General features: G+C 38.5%; 1 protein-coding gene across 1 annotated transcript in view; it reads left to right on the top strand.

The window, feature by feature from the left end:
• IL4R (interleukin 4 receptor) overlaps positions 1–13,684 on the top strand; it is a 40,259-nt gene that overhangs the window by 14,432 nt on the left and 12,143 nt on the right. The window contains exon 6 of the mRNA XM_063430420.1: positions 762–921. Within this exon, the coding sequence (XP_063286490.1) occupies positions 762–921 (160 nt within the window). The remainder of the gene's footprint in view (positions 1–761; positions 922–13,684) is intronic.

Here is a 13,684-nt window from a genome sequence, read left to right as displayed (position 1 = left end):
GGCATTTTCCTACCATTTAGTTCACAGATCAAGTGAGAAAAAGTAAACAATCGACAGAAGAACAGGAGGAGCAGAAAAAAAAGCTATATTTATATAATATATATGATATATTATATATTTATTAAACATATAATATAGAAATATAGATTTTTTTTTTACTGCTCTATGTTTCCATCTATTACACACTTGACCTGTAAATAAAATCAAGATTTAGTGACTGTCCCCTAGCCATCATCTTTTTTCCCCATCAATGATCTCTTTTTATGACACCACAAGCTGAATTCAAAATCACAACCCTGAACCAAGCATGACCGGTAATGCACGGCTCAGTAGGTTCATGATTCGGGCACATTTTGGGTCTGAGTTCGTGAATTCAACTTATCCCCAGATCAGCCCAAATTAGGCTGAATTTAAGTTTGGCCCAAAACAAATCTCCAAGGTCTAATAGCCATGATGTTCAAAACAAATCTCCAAGGTCTAATATCCATGATGTTCAAAACAAATCTCCAAGGTCTAATATCCATGATGTTCAAAACAAATCTCCAAGGTCTTATATCCATGATGTTAAAAACAAATCTCCAAGGTCTAATAACCATGATGTTCTATGAAGTGTTACAGCAGACTTTATGAGAAGTTCTTCCATGAGAAGGCAAGCATGAGTATATATATTTAAGATATCGGCTTGGTAACAAGTGGTGCTTATAGCATTAAACGGATTGCTCCATTCTGTGTATTCTGATTTGATGCGTTTATCTTTTCAGGTTAGAAATATTACCCTCAAACAAATAGAGCCATACTATACAATGAATAAAAGACAATTGAGTAGAAGGTACGATTACGAGGTTAAAGTTCGATCCAAAGCCTTCAAAGGCTATAACGGGGTCTGGAGTGAGTGGAGCTCCGCAGCTGAGTGGCACAATGGTAAGATCTTAAAAATTGGTTAGCTTGAGACAAAGGCTGTATTTATAGAGAGTAATTCTAGAGCAGAGTTCTAAAAATGTTGCAATCATAGCAATATAGTTTGAAAAAACTCTGATGTCCATCATTTAATATATTTCTGTTTTATTATGTTGATCCTGAAGAAGAAAGAGGACCAATTTAAACCAATTTCTAATTGTTCCACAATAAGGAAAAACATCCCCCCTTGATTCCAGAGGCAAACTAAGTGATATGTGATGATACCACATATATTAACTATTACATTTTTCAAAAATACATTCAGTCCTTTTAAATAATGTCTACAGAATCCGATAAAAAAATCCTGGAAGCAAAGAATTTCAATTTATTTTTGTTCTTTCTGTAACTAACTCCATATTAAAATCTCCCTTTTCAAGATTCACTGACTGCTCGCTGTTTGTACAGTCCTGTTAATGAATAGGTCTCCAGAGACCCATGTTTACTAAGCCAGATAGCAAAATGATATGTTCAGCATATTAATGACCATTTTATACATGGCAGTACCTTACTAGCCTTTGAAGCTGCTGACTGATATGGCACATGGTTTTTGTTTTTTTAAATCAATATCTTAAAACTATCATACATAGTTAGACAACGAGAGTGAGAACAAGTCATAAAATGACACATAAGATCAAATGTGCTGTGTTCTTATACATTTGTCTTAAATCAGAGAGTTTCCAGTATTCCGCAATCAGTTACGGTCATCCTCGTCTCCAGAGTTTTTAATGGTTGTGCTCATGTCTTGTATATAATTTGAAAAATATTTGTGGTTGTTTGACCATATAGAAACCCACTCATCCCTGCGTAATGGGAGTCATTTCATGTGCAATATATATCATGTTTACTCTAGAGTCTCTAGACTCTAATGTACCTACAAATCCTTATTAGCTTTCAGTAACCAAAAAGTTAATACGCTCAGTCAGAAGAAGATTGCACATGGGACTTCAAACCCTCCCGATTGCTCAGTACTTATTACTCTGTCCCTTTAAGAAACCCAACAAGATTTGGAAATTAGAGAAAGTGAGATGAGTGAGAGAATTGGGTGGCCCCAGTCCCCCACGCTCCTTGCCAAACTAGCCTCTTTGGGTAGTTGCTCCTGTTGGACATAGCACATTGTCGCCCAGTCTTTTATCTGTATCTTATCCTGTTGAACCATATCCACCTTAAAAAAATGTTCCAATTTTGTAAATTTGATTAGAACTTTTTTTTTTTTAATGGGATAGGATTAAGTACATTAATTATAAATGGCTTTAATATTGTAGCAATATATTCCAAGTGTTCACAATGTCCCTCTAAGATCTTTATTACGTGGCAGCCTTGTTCGGTTTTACTGCTTTATTACATCATTATAGCAGTAATATTTACTATATTTATTACTTTGCAGAAACTATAATACACTGTAGTGCAAGCTACATGTAGAACCATAACATCCTTCGGAATGACAGCTGTCTTTGAACATTTTTAGGTCATCTGTTTTGCACTTAAATGTACAATAGTCTACTGAATTCTTTACAGTGCTCAGTTTAATAGATAGACACAGACGTCTTATTACCATGCATCTGTTAAGCACTCACTGTGTCTGCAATGTAATTAGCATTGCTAATCATGAATTAACGGTTTGCTAATTGACTTCTATTTTGTTAAATATGAAAACATCTATTTGCATTGCATCTAAATTAATTGTCTGGTTTCTTGAATATACAATTGGAATGAATTGTTATCTGAATGTGTAAATTAAGCTTTGCCTGCAAAAGATAACTTTCCTTCTTATAGATTAGATGGGCAAAAAATTAAATTTTCACTGAATTCCCTTGTTGGTGTTGGCGAGATCTGTAAAAATAAATAAATAAAATACAATAAAAATAAGTAATATACATTGATAACTGTCCAATGTACTCTGTTAAGGTTATTTAATTAATACACTGAAAATAATACTATACAGGAGAACACTATGTAAATGATTACTTTACATTATATAAAAGACTACAATAAATCTTAGAAAATCCAAAATAATCCATAAATTTACTACAAAGAGTGTATTCACAGAAAGTTTATGCAAACCACCACACTGCACCAATCAGCATCTCCTGTGGAGATGGTAAAAGTTGGACAGTCAGACAGTCACTAGAGGGACTTCCTAGGTTCAGCCAAGCAAAGCTTGCATGTCCAACTTTCACCATCTCCACATCTCTAGAGGTGTTACTAGGCAGCTTGTCCAGTGCTAAAGCTGCATGGACAGGCTATAGACATCAGAAGCGCTACATTATTCTGTAGTGGTTCTGGTAACTATAGTGTAGGCTTACCATATGTCCGGACATGTCCTCTTTTTGAGGACTATTTGTATGTCCGGAAGGGATTTCGTACTTTGTCTGGGTTTTGCGGACAACATTGCTACGCAACGCCAGTCCAGTCTCCTCCACTTGTGTCCATGTGCAACCAACTCTCCCAGTTCAAAAGAATTACAGAATCCCAACTACTCCTCCGCTGAGATCAAAGGGCGGGTAGTGGAATAGAGAGCTCAGACTATATCATCTAAAAGAGAAAAAATTAACCTTTATTAATAACTAGATAATAATTACTGAGACCAAAAAGAAAAACAGAAATCCACCACACATGTAACGTCTCTTGGGTCTGGCTGAAAAAGGCGAGAGTAGCGGTAAAGGTACAGGAAAAGACTCGGAGGTAGATGGTATCCACCAAACAAATAGGTACAGGACAGAGCTGGATTATCGAGAGCCAACAATTCCCTATAGAAATAACCTAAATATAGGTAAGGAGAATAGGAATCAAAAAGTCCATACTTCCCTCATATATGCGTAAGTTAGAACCAAAGCCTAGGTACAGAAAAAAGAGAAGAAAAAAAAAGTGGGCACATGTCTCACCCTAAACAAACACTAAGGTGTTGCAACTTGGAGCCAGTTTTAAACACCTCCTCACGAGGCTAGCACTCTCACATTATTGTGCTTTATTACATCACCCTAAGCCAACATATTGCACTTAGGAGATATTTCTCCATTTTCTCTCCCTTTTCTGTACATCACACGGAGAACAATTGACCTGTAGATCCAGAAGAGAGGGGTGTGTATGCCACCTTAAAGCACACAAGCCACAAAGTTTAGAGCCTATACTTTAAAAGGCTCTGTAACATGTGAGTTTAATTCCACTCACCCTCCTACAGATCTCCCCAATTGTGTTACAATTTTGCACTATATGTATCTTTATGCTTTTCTGTTACATGTGACTTCTACCTTCACCCTGTGAATTGAGCGGTGAGTTCCAGTTTATTATATCCTAATACACTTTTAATCGCTGCACTACTTGCACTTTGTGTTTTAGGGGATTGTCACTGTGTTTTCACAATTTTCTGTATTGGTGGGTGATTTTACTAATATTAACCAAACCACCACAGAAGCACCTATATCGCACAAATTTGTTTTATATATATAGAAGGCTTCCACATCATTATATTTGATATGCCTTCAATCAAACTATGTTTGTGAATGCAATTATCTATATTACTTATTTCTATTCTCTGTGACAATATTGCGCTATGTCCGTCTCTATTATTTCTGTATTGTATGTTGCCAATTTTTTGGTGTTTTGTTGTTATTGCCTTGAGGATATAAGAGGAATCCTTTATCTACAATACAGCTACCTAAGGGTAATTTGTGTGTTTGTTTCACCTAATACCCACTAAGTGTGTTTGCTGTCTGCACACAGGTGAATTCATATTGTTTTGCTGTTTATTCGATATAGAAGGCTTGGCCTGTAATTGTGGGAGGCACTATCATCCCTATTTAAACCCAGTGAGCCCCTGCTTACCTGTCGTCGACGATCTCGGAAGTGATTCGCTTTACTTCCGGTTCATGTGATCCCGACGTCATTTCCTGCCCGCCAGCAGTTGCTTTGTGTTAGGCCTGATGATCTTCATGTGTGTTCCAGTCATACCCGACGGGGTCAAGCGTCCCCTCTACTGGAAGCATACTCGTGGCTCCACGTTCCCGGTTTCCGGTTTCTAAACGTAGGTCACGCTGCGGTACCGTTACCCCAGCTCATTTTACATCCAGGGTCAGGTACACACATGATACCTTCCTGGTTCCCCCTGCCCGGCTGCGTATCTCTCTGCGGGAATCACCACATGGAAGCCAGTGAGGGGGAGTCACTCATGCCATGCTCGTCATTACGCTCATGCGAACAAGTCACTCGTTGGGGGAGGAGGGTGTTTGTAATAGTTAATCGATAATAGTTCATCGATGGTTAATCGATAAGTTCAGTAAGAGAGAGGGAAGTTTGGGCGCTTGTTAATACATACTGTACATGTCACATCGGTTGCCTTAGTACTAACTTATTGATGTCAGCATTTTAAGGGTAAACCGCTGCATCCAGGATCACCCTGTACATTTGTTACAGGAGATAGAGCCAGGCACAGTTCCTTACCTATTCATATGCTGCCCGAACAAATTTGCAACTCTTCAGAGCCAATTTCACTTCCAACTGTCGTCACAGGCTTTCTTCATTAACCTCTACACTGACAGCTCAGTTCCAGTTGTGGTTATCACCATCTGGTGGCGGTGGGTTACATGACTAAACGGGTGCATCAAACACGCCATATGTACTGTTCACTAGGTGAACCCTCCGACTCTCCGGGGTCTCCGGCAACGTGTTACAAGCATATTCGCCCCCCACGTACTCACAGGGTACGCGGCGTGTAAAGGTTCCTCTTTGATAATTGCCACGTACCGGCCTCGTTTAGCCGAACATACGGTTCTTTAGATTAACCCTTCTACTTACGTGCGGGCCATTTCGTGGACACCTCCCTATTTCGCGCTGCATTCAGCAATTTCATTCATAGCAATGCTATTCCCCTCATTTAGACTTGTTTCCGCTTTTCGTATACCAGATAGATTGTTTTGGCAAATATTGCCACCTTGCGGTTTTACAATATTGTTTGGTAACTTTCATCTAAATGTATGGCAAACTTGTGTTTATTTGCAAATGTACCTTCATTGCTCTGTTCGTTACTTTCATATGGTTAAAGCTTAATTGCGTGATTTTACTTTGTTTATTAGTATGTTATACAGGTTATTTACTTTTAAATTCCTTTGATTATTACTCCTTGACATGACAGCCGTTGGTGAGTAAACACATTCATGCCTTCTTTCAGTATTGAGTAAACGTCCGTGTATTCCAGGCACCTTCGTTGCGCTCTGTATACATTAAAAGTTAAGTTTCAGCACGTCTTCATGGTATTTATACGGTTCTGGTTAAATTTCAGGAGAGTTTTACAAAGTATTTAGTCTTTTTTATGGTGTGGCAATTATTTGCAACTGTATCCCCCTGACAAATTTAGTTGTGGTAATGAAAGCATGCACACACGCTCTCCATGCTCTTATGTACATTTATACAGCAGCAGCTGTCTGCTTTTGATATTATCTTATAGTATATAATTGTCAAAGATTCTTCATTTGGCCGTCAATAAGGTTTTGTACTATTGTTGTCACCTACTGTGTTTTTCTTAGTACAGTTATATGTATACGCCTTTTAATATACACTAATCTGTCTGGGGAGTATGACTAAACAGCCAGCAATCATACGGCTACACCGTTAGTTATACTCTGTCATTCGCACGTTTCCCTGTACTTATCTTCTTTCACATCTTCGTCTAAACTTTCATATAATGCTATGACACTCACGTTAATCGGTCGTTATGTACCACTGCAATTCGTGTGGTCTGGCTTTCGGTTAACTGTCGTCAGCACAGTACCATTTATGAATGTTTAGTTGTCCGTTTGCCTAAATTTCTATGCTTACTATTCCTATACATATGAATCTTTCTTTAAAATCAGCTTTATTTTCAAATGAACCTTCATCGTTATGTTTCTTGTGGTATCATATAAACTATTAAGTAGTACCACGCTGTTTTTTCGCTCTGTCATAGCAATAGTAGTTTATTCTGTTTAAACAGCGCTGATATAATCCTTCATTATTATGTTCTTTTCCTGTACTTTTGTCCATATACATACACAAATTTAACGTGTACAATGACAGGGTCATTAACTTACTAAAGTATTTTTCCTTAAAGCAATTGTGTGTTTTTGAGTATATAAGCATGTTAAACTATGGTTAATATCATGCTCAGCTTCTGTCTGGGGCATTACTTATTGCTAACTAAGCTACGCTATATAATTAAGATGACAATTAATTGGGTTTTATTTTCTCCTGTTATGAGATATTCCATCCTTCTCGGTTAAACCGCAAATGCAGCAGTTAAAGAGTTCTAGTTATCACCCAACCAGGACAAGTCAAATCTTCTTAACATTAGTCTACATATACGGGTCATGTAGGTTAATTTTCAACTACAGTATACGTTGCTCAGGACAATCAGCAGGTGCGGTAACTAATAAAACCAGGTGGGATCAGGAGTAAGTTTAAACTCTCGCCAATTAGGTATGGTCCCGTAGGCCTCTCCGCCTATTAGTCAAAGTGGTCCCGCAAGGCATACAATCAGCCCTTCCGTTCAGAGGTTCATGCCCAATCGGCCCAACGCATAGTTATAGCCTTGCATCAAATCATAGTTAGGACCTCACCCGTGACGGCCAATCGATATTACATTCTGTTATGGTCACTGAGAGGCCAACACCCCGCCACCCACCTCAGTGGCACAAAGGCCCCACGAGCCAAATCATAGGTAGAGCCTCTCAAAGCCACTTGGCAAGTAGTCAGGGCGTCACCTGTCACCAACATAAGCTAGTTGATACAATTTTGCCTGTAGGCACTGCTCTAGTAAGCTGGGTCACTGCAGGTCTATATGGTACTATACTAACCAAGCATCTGCTTCACTTCCTTAGCATGTCTAACGCTTCTATACTAGGAGATGTTCTGTCAGTTACTAGCACCCCTCTCAGGTCAGGCTCGGAGAGAATACAATACAAACACCGTTTGGGGTCAGTTACATACAGAACTGTTTCTAGCGCATTTTTTCGGGTCTCAAAACACCTTCCTGCGCCATTTGTTCAACAGCAGCTCATACGATCAAATTTCGTACGGGAAACTTAGCAAATTCCCTCTACCAGTAACGCTAACGCGGATTATCAGTACAACATCCGATGCACCATATGCAGATGTCCAATAGTCATACACTACTTAGACAACTTCCTCACCATCGCACCACACCACACCACACAGCCTTAATCACATGTTCACTCTGTTCAAAGATTTAGAAGTTTCCGGACAAAACAGTAGGTCCCAACACCGACATTACATTTCTGGGGGTTACGCTCAGTTCTATTTCTATGCAGGCCAGCCTGCCACAAGAGACAGTAGATAGATGTATTTCTTACATCAACATCTGCACGTCACAAGGCACTTACACCAGGAATCAGCTACAGTCACTACGCGGTTCACTCAACTTTTGTGATGAGAATAATTCCACAAGGCAGGTTTTAATTTCCATGATTCCGCACTCTCTTGCATGGTCTCCCAGATGTCGACTCCACAGCTCTCGTAGACCATCCAGCTAGAGCTGATCTTAAAATGTGGCTTCTGTTCCTGTCCTTTTGGAATGGCAGGTCGCTATTTCTTCCCCCCATTTATGACAATTCCCCTGTGGTTCAGACTGACGCATCAGGTACCGTAGATTATGCAGCGATTTTGGTAACTAATGGATACACGTCTCTTGGCCAATTGAGTTTATCTCGCTTATAAATTTAAATACCGCCTCAGCGCTAGTGGAAATCTACCCAATCGTAGCAGCTACACACATATGGGGCAAAGAGTGGACAGGGCAATCGGTCAGAAGCTTTTCAATATCTTGGCGACATGTAATATCGTCAATGAAGGCTGCTCTCAATCCCTCTCGATTATGAACTTGGTAAGGAGTCTTACCTGGCTGGCGGCAAATCTTCAATTCTGCATAACTTGTGTTCACGTTCCGGGTATTCAGAATAACGCAGCTGACGCTCTCTCACGCTCTAATTTGCAGGAATTTTTCAGTTCATCCATTAGAAACTCGCAACCCTGGGAGCCTCAAAGCTTCACAGTCCCAATTATGCGTTAAATACTCGGTTGCTCCATAGTAGGTCGCTCGCATAGGCTGGTTATTCCTTAATTTCAGAAAGCCTTTTCCAGAGAACGTATGAGTTTAAAGTTTTGTTCGTGATTATTGCGTAATTAATGCTTTCCATTTTGAAACTGGTCGCATTCACAACTTTTGCCACTTTTCTCTTAAATTAGTTTACAATACTATGAAACCTTACTTGACAGGCATACACGTTTATCTATTCTCATACCAAAACGAGCATAACTGGTCCAACAGTACAGATTAAATATTAGCCTACCTCTACCAAATCTTGTCCTATCCACGTTTTGGATAATCTAGTGGAATCTCAACTCACTTCCATCCCTGATTCCCCACTATTAGCTATTCAAGGGAAACCCCTAACCACTATACATTTCATCCTTTACATTTGTATGATATCACTCTGACTAGGACATAACCCACATTCCTTCTCGGGTCGTTCATTCCGCATTTGGAGCAGCCACAGCTGCCTCTGGAAATCACGCACCTACTCACATCATTAGAAATATGGGTCAGTGGAAATCATCCGCATACAACAGATTCATACCCACTCATGAGATAGAAGTAACACTGGTTTCCTGTGGAATGTCTATATAATGATCTGCTTTATAAATGTATCTGACTTTTAAGAATCGCTTCTTATATTTTTGCCCTCTTTTACAGGTCTAACCTCACGTCAGTTTCGGCACACCTCAACTGACTTTGCTCTTATTACTTCTGCTTCATTTATTATTGTTCCGTACGTCCTCGGTATGTGCCGTACACAATCACAAATTAAATAAAACTGTTGTCTACTGTTCATTTAGCTCATGGCGCTTTGTAATTAAGATATTTTGACAACTGCCGATTGCCCGCAATTCAAAAAAACTGTGGTTCATTTATCGCTGAATGCACAAGTCTAATACTAAAGACAGAATTTAAAGTGAATTTGAAATTTAAAGACAGAGTAACCAAACTGAAAGCATAGATAACTTAGAGATTAAAAAAAAAAAGTTAATAAATAAATAAGAGTTAAGTAACCATATACCCCAAGGAAAATATGCATTCTATTTGGTTTTCAAATCTGTTCTTTGGCGTTCTATGCAATCTTGACTCGCAATAGCTGCAAATCTAATATCTACTGCTTCGGTATGACTTCCCTTCTAACCCTGCCCAGATTTTCTGTGATTGTCCAATCACAGACTTCCCAATGCAGCGCTGTCTTTGCAAGGCAGATGCTCTGTTCAATTGCTGCCTCTTGACTTTAGCTCCACTGAGCCAACCAAACCAGGAAGTAACATGACCCGTTGTCTGCTTGAAAGCCAGGGGGGTGTTACGAGTTTAATTTATAAAAGTGTAATTTTCTACTGAAATCTGCACTTTTTGCTAAATTAAAAAGATAAGACACACTCTTCACACACAAAGCTTTCCAGTAAACTAAAGTGCTTTAGGGGTCTGGAATGTCCCTTAAAAGACAAGACATCATATACATCTCAGAAAACATGGTGGACCTGTCTACCTTACAGGAGGTTCACATAAAACATGGTTAACTAAAAGTCTGAGAGTTTACTCATTTTAAAATGTATCAAAATATGTTGTGTTTGCATCAAGTTGTACTTGTGAATTGATGTAATTTGTGGGGTTTATTTTGACACCAGTTAGCATTGTTCTAAATTGTTCTAAATCCCTGTAATGAGCATACAGGTGCACATACTTATTCACATTACGTATGAAAATTAATTGTTAGATTATTATATTTAATGGAATTGGTCCTTGATGGATTATTATGAGAATTGTAGCCACATTGAAATGCAAAATATTTCCATTTTCAATTAGTTTCATAATTGGTGTGATCAGCTGGGAAACAGAAATAACAGCTATGTAAATTCATTCCAAGAATTAACATTTTAAGAATGTTCATAACAGAGCAGTTCAAAATGTCACATTCTGAATATTGGTTTGGATTTGGATTGCAGTGAATCTGAATTTAAAAGGACACTCCATGCTGGATTTAACCCATTGTAAAGGTATTATGTATGTAGTGCAATAAAAATGTACGAATTAAAAATATTTTCTAAAAAAAGACAGACATCTGAAGTTCATGCAAGTGCGTTCTTATCAATCCAGAAAGTGATTGACTGAAAATGCAAGTTGGGAGGGAATGAAAAAAAAAAAAAAAAAAATAAATAATAAAAAAAAAAAATATATATATATATATATAAAAAAATAAATAAAATATATATATATATTAAAAAAGTGTGAATATATGTATACCTCAATACAAAATAAAAGATGAGAACCTCAATACAAACAAAAAATGAGACTCCCCACTGCTCACTCTAACAAATATGTTAGAGATTAGCTGAGATCCCCCAATGTTCGCTCTAACAGAGACGTTAGAGATAACCCTTATCTTATTCCCATCCATTAACCCATAAACCAACAGAATTCTACCCATAATGATGTGGATGAATCCTTTTCGGAGCTTGGGGCTAGACCTAAGTTGAGAAAATCTTGGAACAAACATACTTTGGAAGATAATGAGGATTTTTTAGGGGCAACTATAGCCCAAACTTCCAAAACATTCCCGCTTTTTACGAAAATCATCAACAGAAAGAGGGAAGCGCTCATAGGGGAAAACGAGGACGAGGTAAACAACCCATCCAAAATGAGGTGTGTTTAACCAAGGGCATTTTTAATCTTTCCTCATATACATTGAAGTCAGGTGAAATATCCTTATTAAATAAAGGATTGAAATTTGCATCTGATAAGAACTCTTTAAAGATTTAAATAACTTAGTGAGAACACTCACAGTGACTAGATCGTTCAATATAAAGGATACTAATGGCAACGAGGATTGCCCTAAGTTATTCCTTAACCCGCATGATTTTTTCATCTTATTTCCCTCCTAGATGAACAAGACAAAGCCAAATTCGAAGTAGATGCGTATGATGTAGTAAATGCCAATATCTCTTCAGGCCTAAAACCACCATCCACATATTACCCACAAGCAGATAAGGGGCATTATATACAAACATTTTATGAGTTGGTCCTGAGAGATTTGAGAATTCTATGTAATAATCTGGAGAAGACTAAAGAATGCGGATCCAATAAAGAATAATAATGATTTAGTCATCAAAGTGGCGGACAAAGGAGGTGGAATCGTAATACTTAATAAAGAAGATTACTTGAAGGAGGCGTTGAATATTCTGGGGAATGTGGAGTATTATCAGGTTTTAAACACTGACCCCACAAGAAAATGTGAAGAAGAAAAAACCAAAGAGATTTGATTGATTTGGTCTTTAATAGTGGCTCTCTGGACAAATAAAAAGGAAAATTGTTGTCTGTCCCTGGTGATATTCCCATTTTTTACTACCTCCCCAAGGTTCACAAATCCCTGGAAAACCCTCCTGGCCTCCCCATTATCTCCTGTATATGTTCTCTCACATCCCCTATCTCTAAATGGGTGGACTTCCATCTACAGAGGTATGTCCCTCATTTGCCTTCCTATATTAGGGATACAGGGCATGTTCTAACTTTAATTCAGGATATAGGCTGGCTAGGTCTGCGGGCCCTTGACTATTACCTCTCATCAGACCCCCCTACCTCCAGAACAGCAAGCTGATTTTATTTTGAGATTTACTGATTTTATTTTGAAACACAATTATTTTCCCTTTAATGAAATTTTTTATCTGCATACTAAGGGGAACACGATGATAGTGATTTTGGATAACCCGTATTGGATGGAGTGACTCACCTTCTATCGTAGGTTTATCGGCAACATATTTATTATCTGAAAGGGGGAATGGGAGGAAATAGATTAATTTATCTCCTTCCTAAATCGCAATGAATAGGGCTTGTCCTTCACGTTCAGAAAGCACAAAAGTGAGATGGACTTTCTGGATCTCCCTTTGAGGGGGGTCGTAGGAGGCATTTACACCAAAACGTATCAAAAGAAAGTAGATGTAAATGGCTTTCTTCACGCAGGAAGTGGACACCACCCAACATGGATTACAAACGTACCTTTGAGGCAGTTCATCAGGATACGTCGAAAATGTTCACTCTTCACACCCTGGCAGATTATGAGAGAGATTCCTTCTCGCTCTGCCAGCATTTTGTGGAGAAAGCATATCCATCAGGGCCCATCCACAGAGCATATTTGAAAGCTGGGATGATGCAGAGAGAGGATCTCATTAATCCTACCCAAACTAGATCTGAGCCATGCATACCCGAACCAATTTGTCATACCAGATACCATGAAGCCATTTTCAGCTTATTATTGAAATCTAGAGTTTCCTGTAACAAGAGGGCTAAGTACACTATCAGTACGAAGGAAGTTGGCTCTGGCATATCTCCCATTTTTTCGACCAACTTCAATCAAAGGTACGATGATATTATCACCATCCTTCATAAATATTGGCCGATCCTTAAACTTGATCCCTGGCTTAAATTTAGCATCATACTAGCTCCCTCCAAATTTAAGTCTGGCACCATGTGTGCAGCAAAGAAGGATTCCATCATTGGAAATTTCCGTTGTGGCCATGGTAGATGTCTAACATGTGGTTTTCTGTGTCATAATATCTCTGCATTTAAACCTGATAGTAGTGAGGAGGTTATTACGGTCACTGACCGGATCAATTGTAACTCTTCGTTTGTCGTATATTTGATGAC

The sequence above is a fragment of the Pelobates fuscus genome, chromosome 8, assembly GCF_036172605.1.
Source record: "Pelobates fuscus isolate aPelFus1 chromosome 8, aPelFus1.pri, whole genome shotgun sequence".
Taxonomy (NCBI): Eukaryota; Metazoa; Chordata; class Amphibia; order Anura; family Pelobatidae; genus Pelobates; species Pelobates fuscus.
The sequence above is the reverse complement of the archived record's forward strand: the minus strand, read 5'-3'. Positions and strand labels throughout refer to the sequence as shown.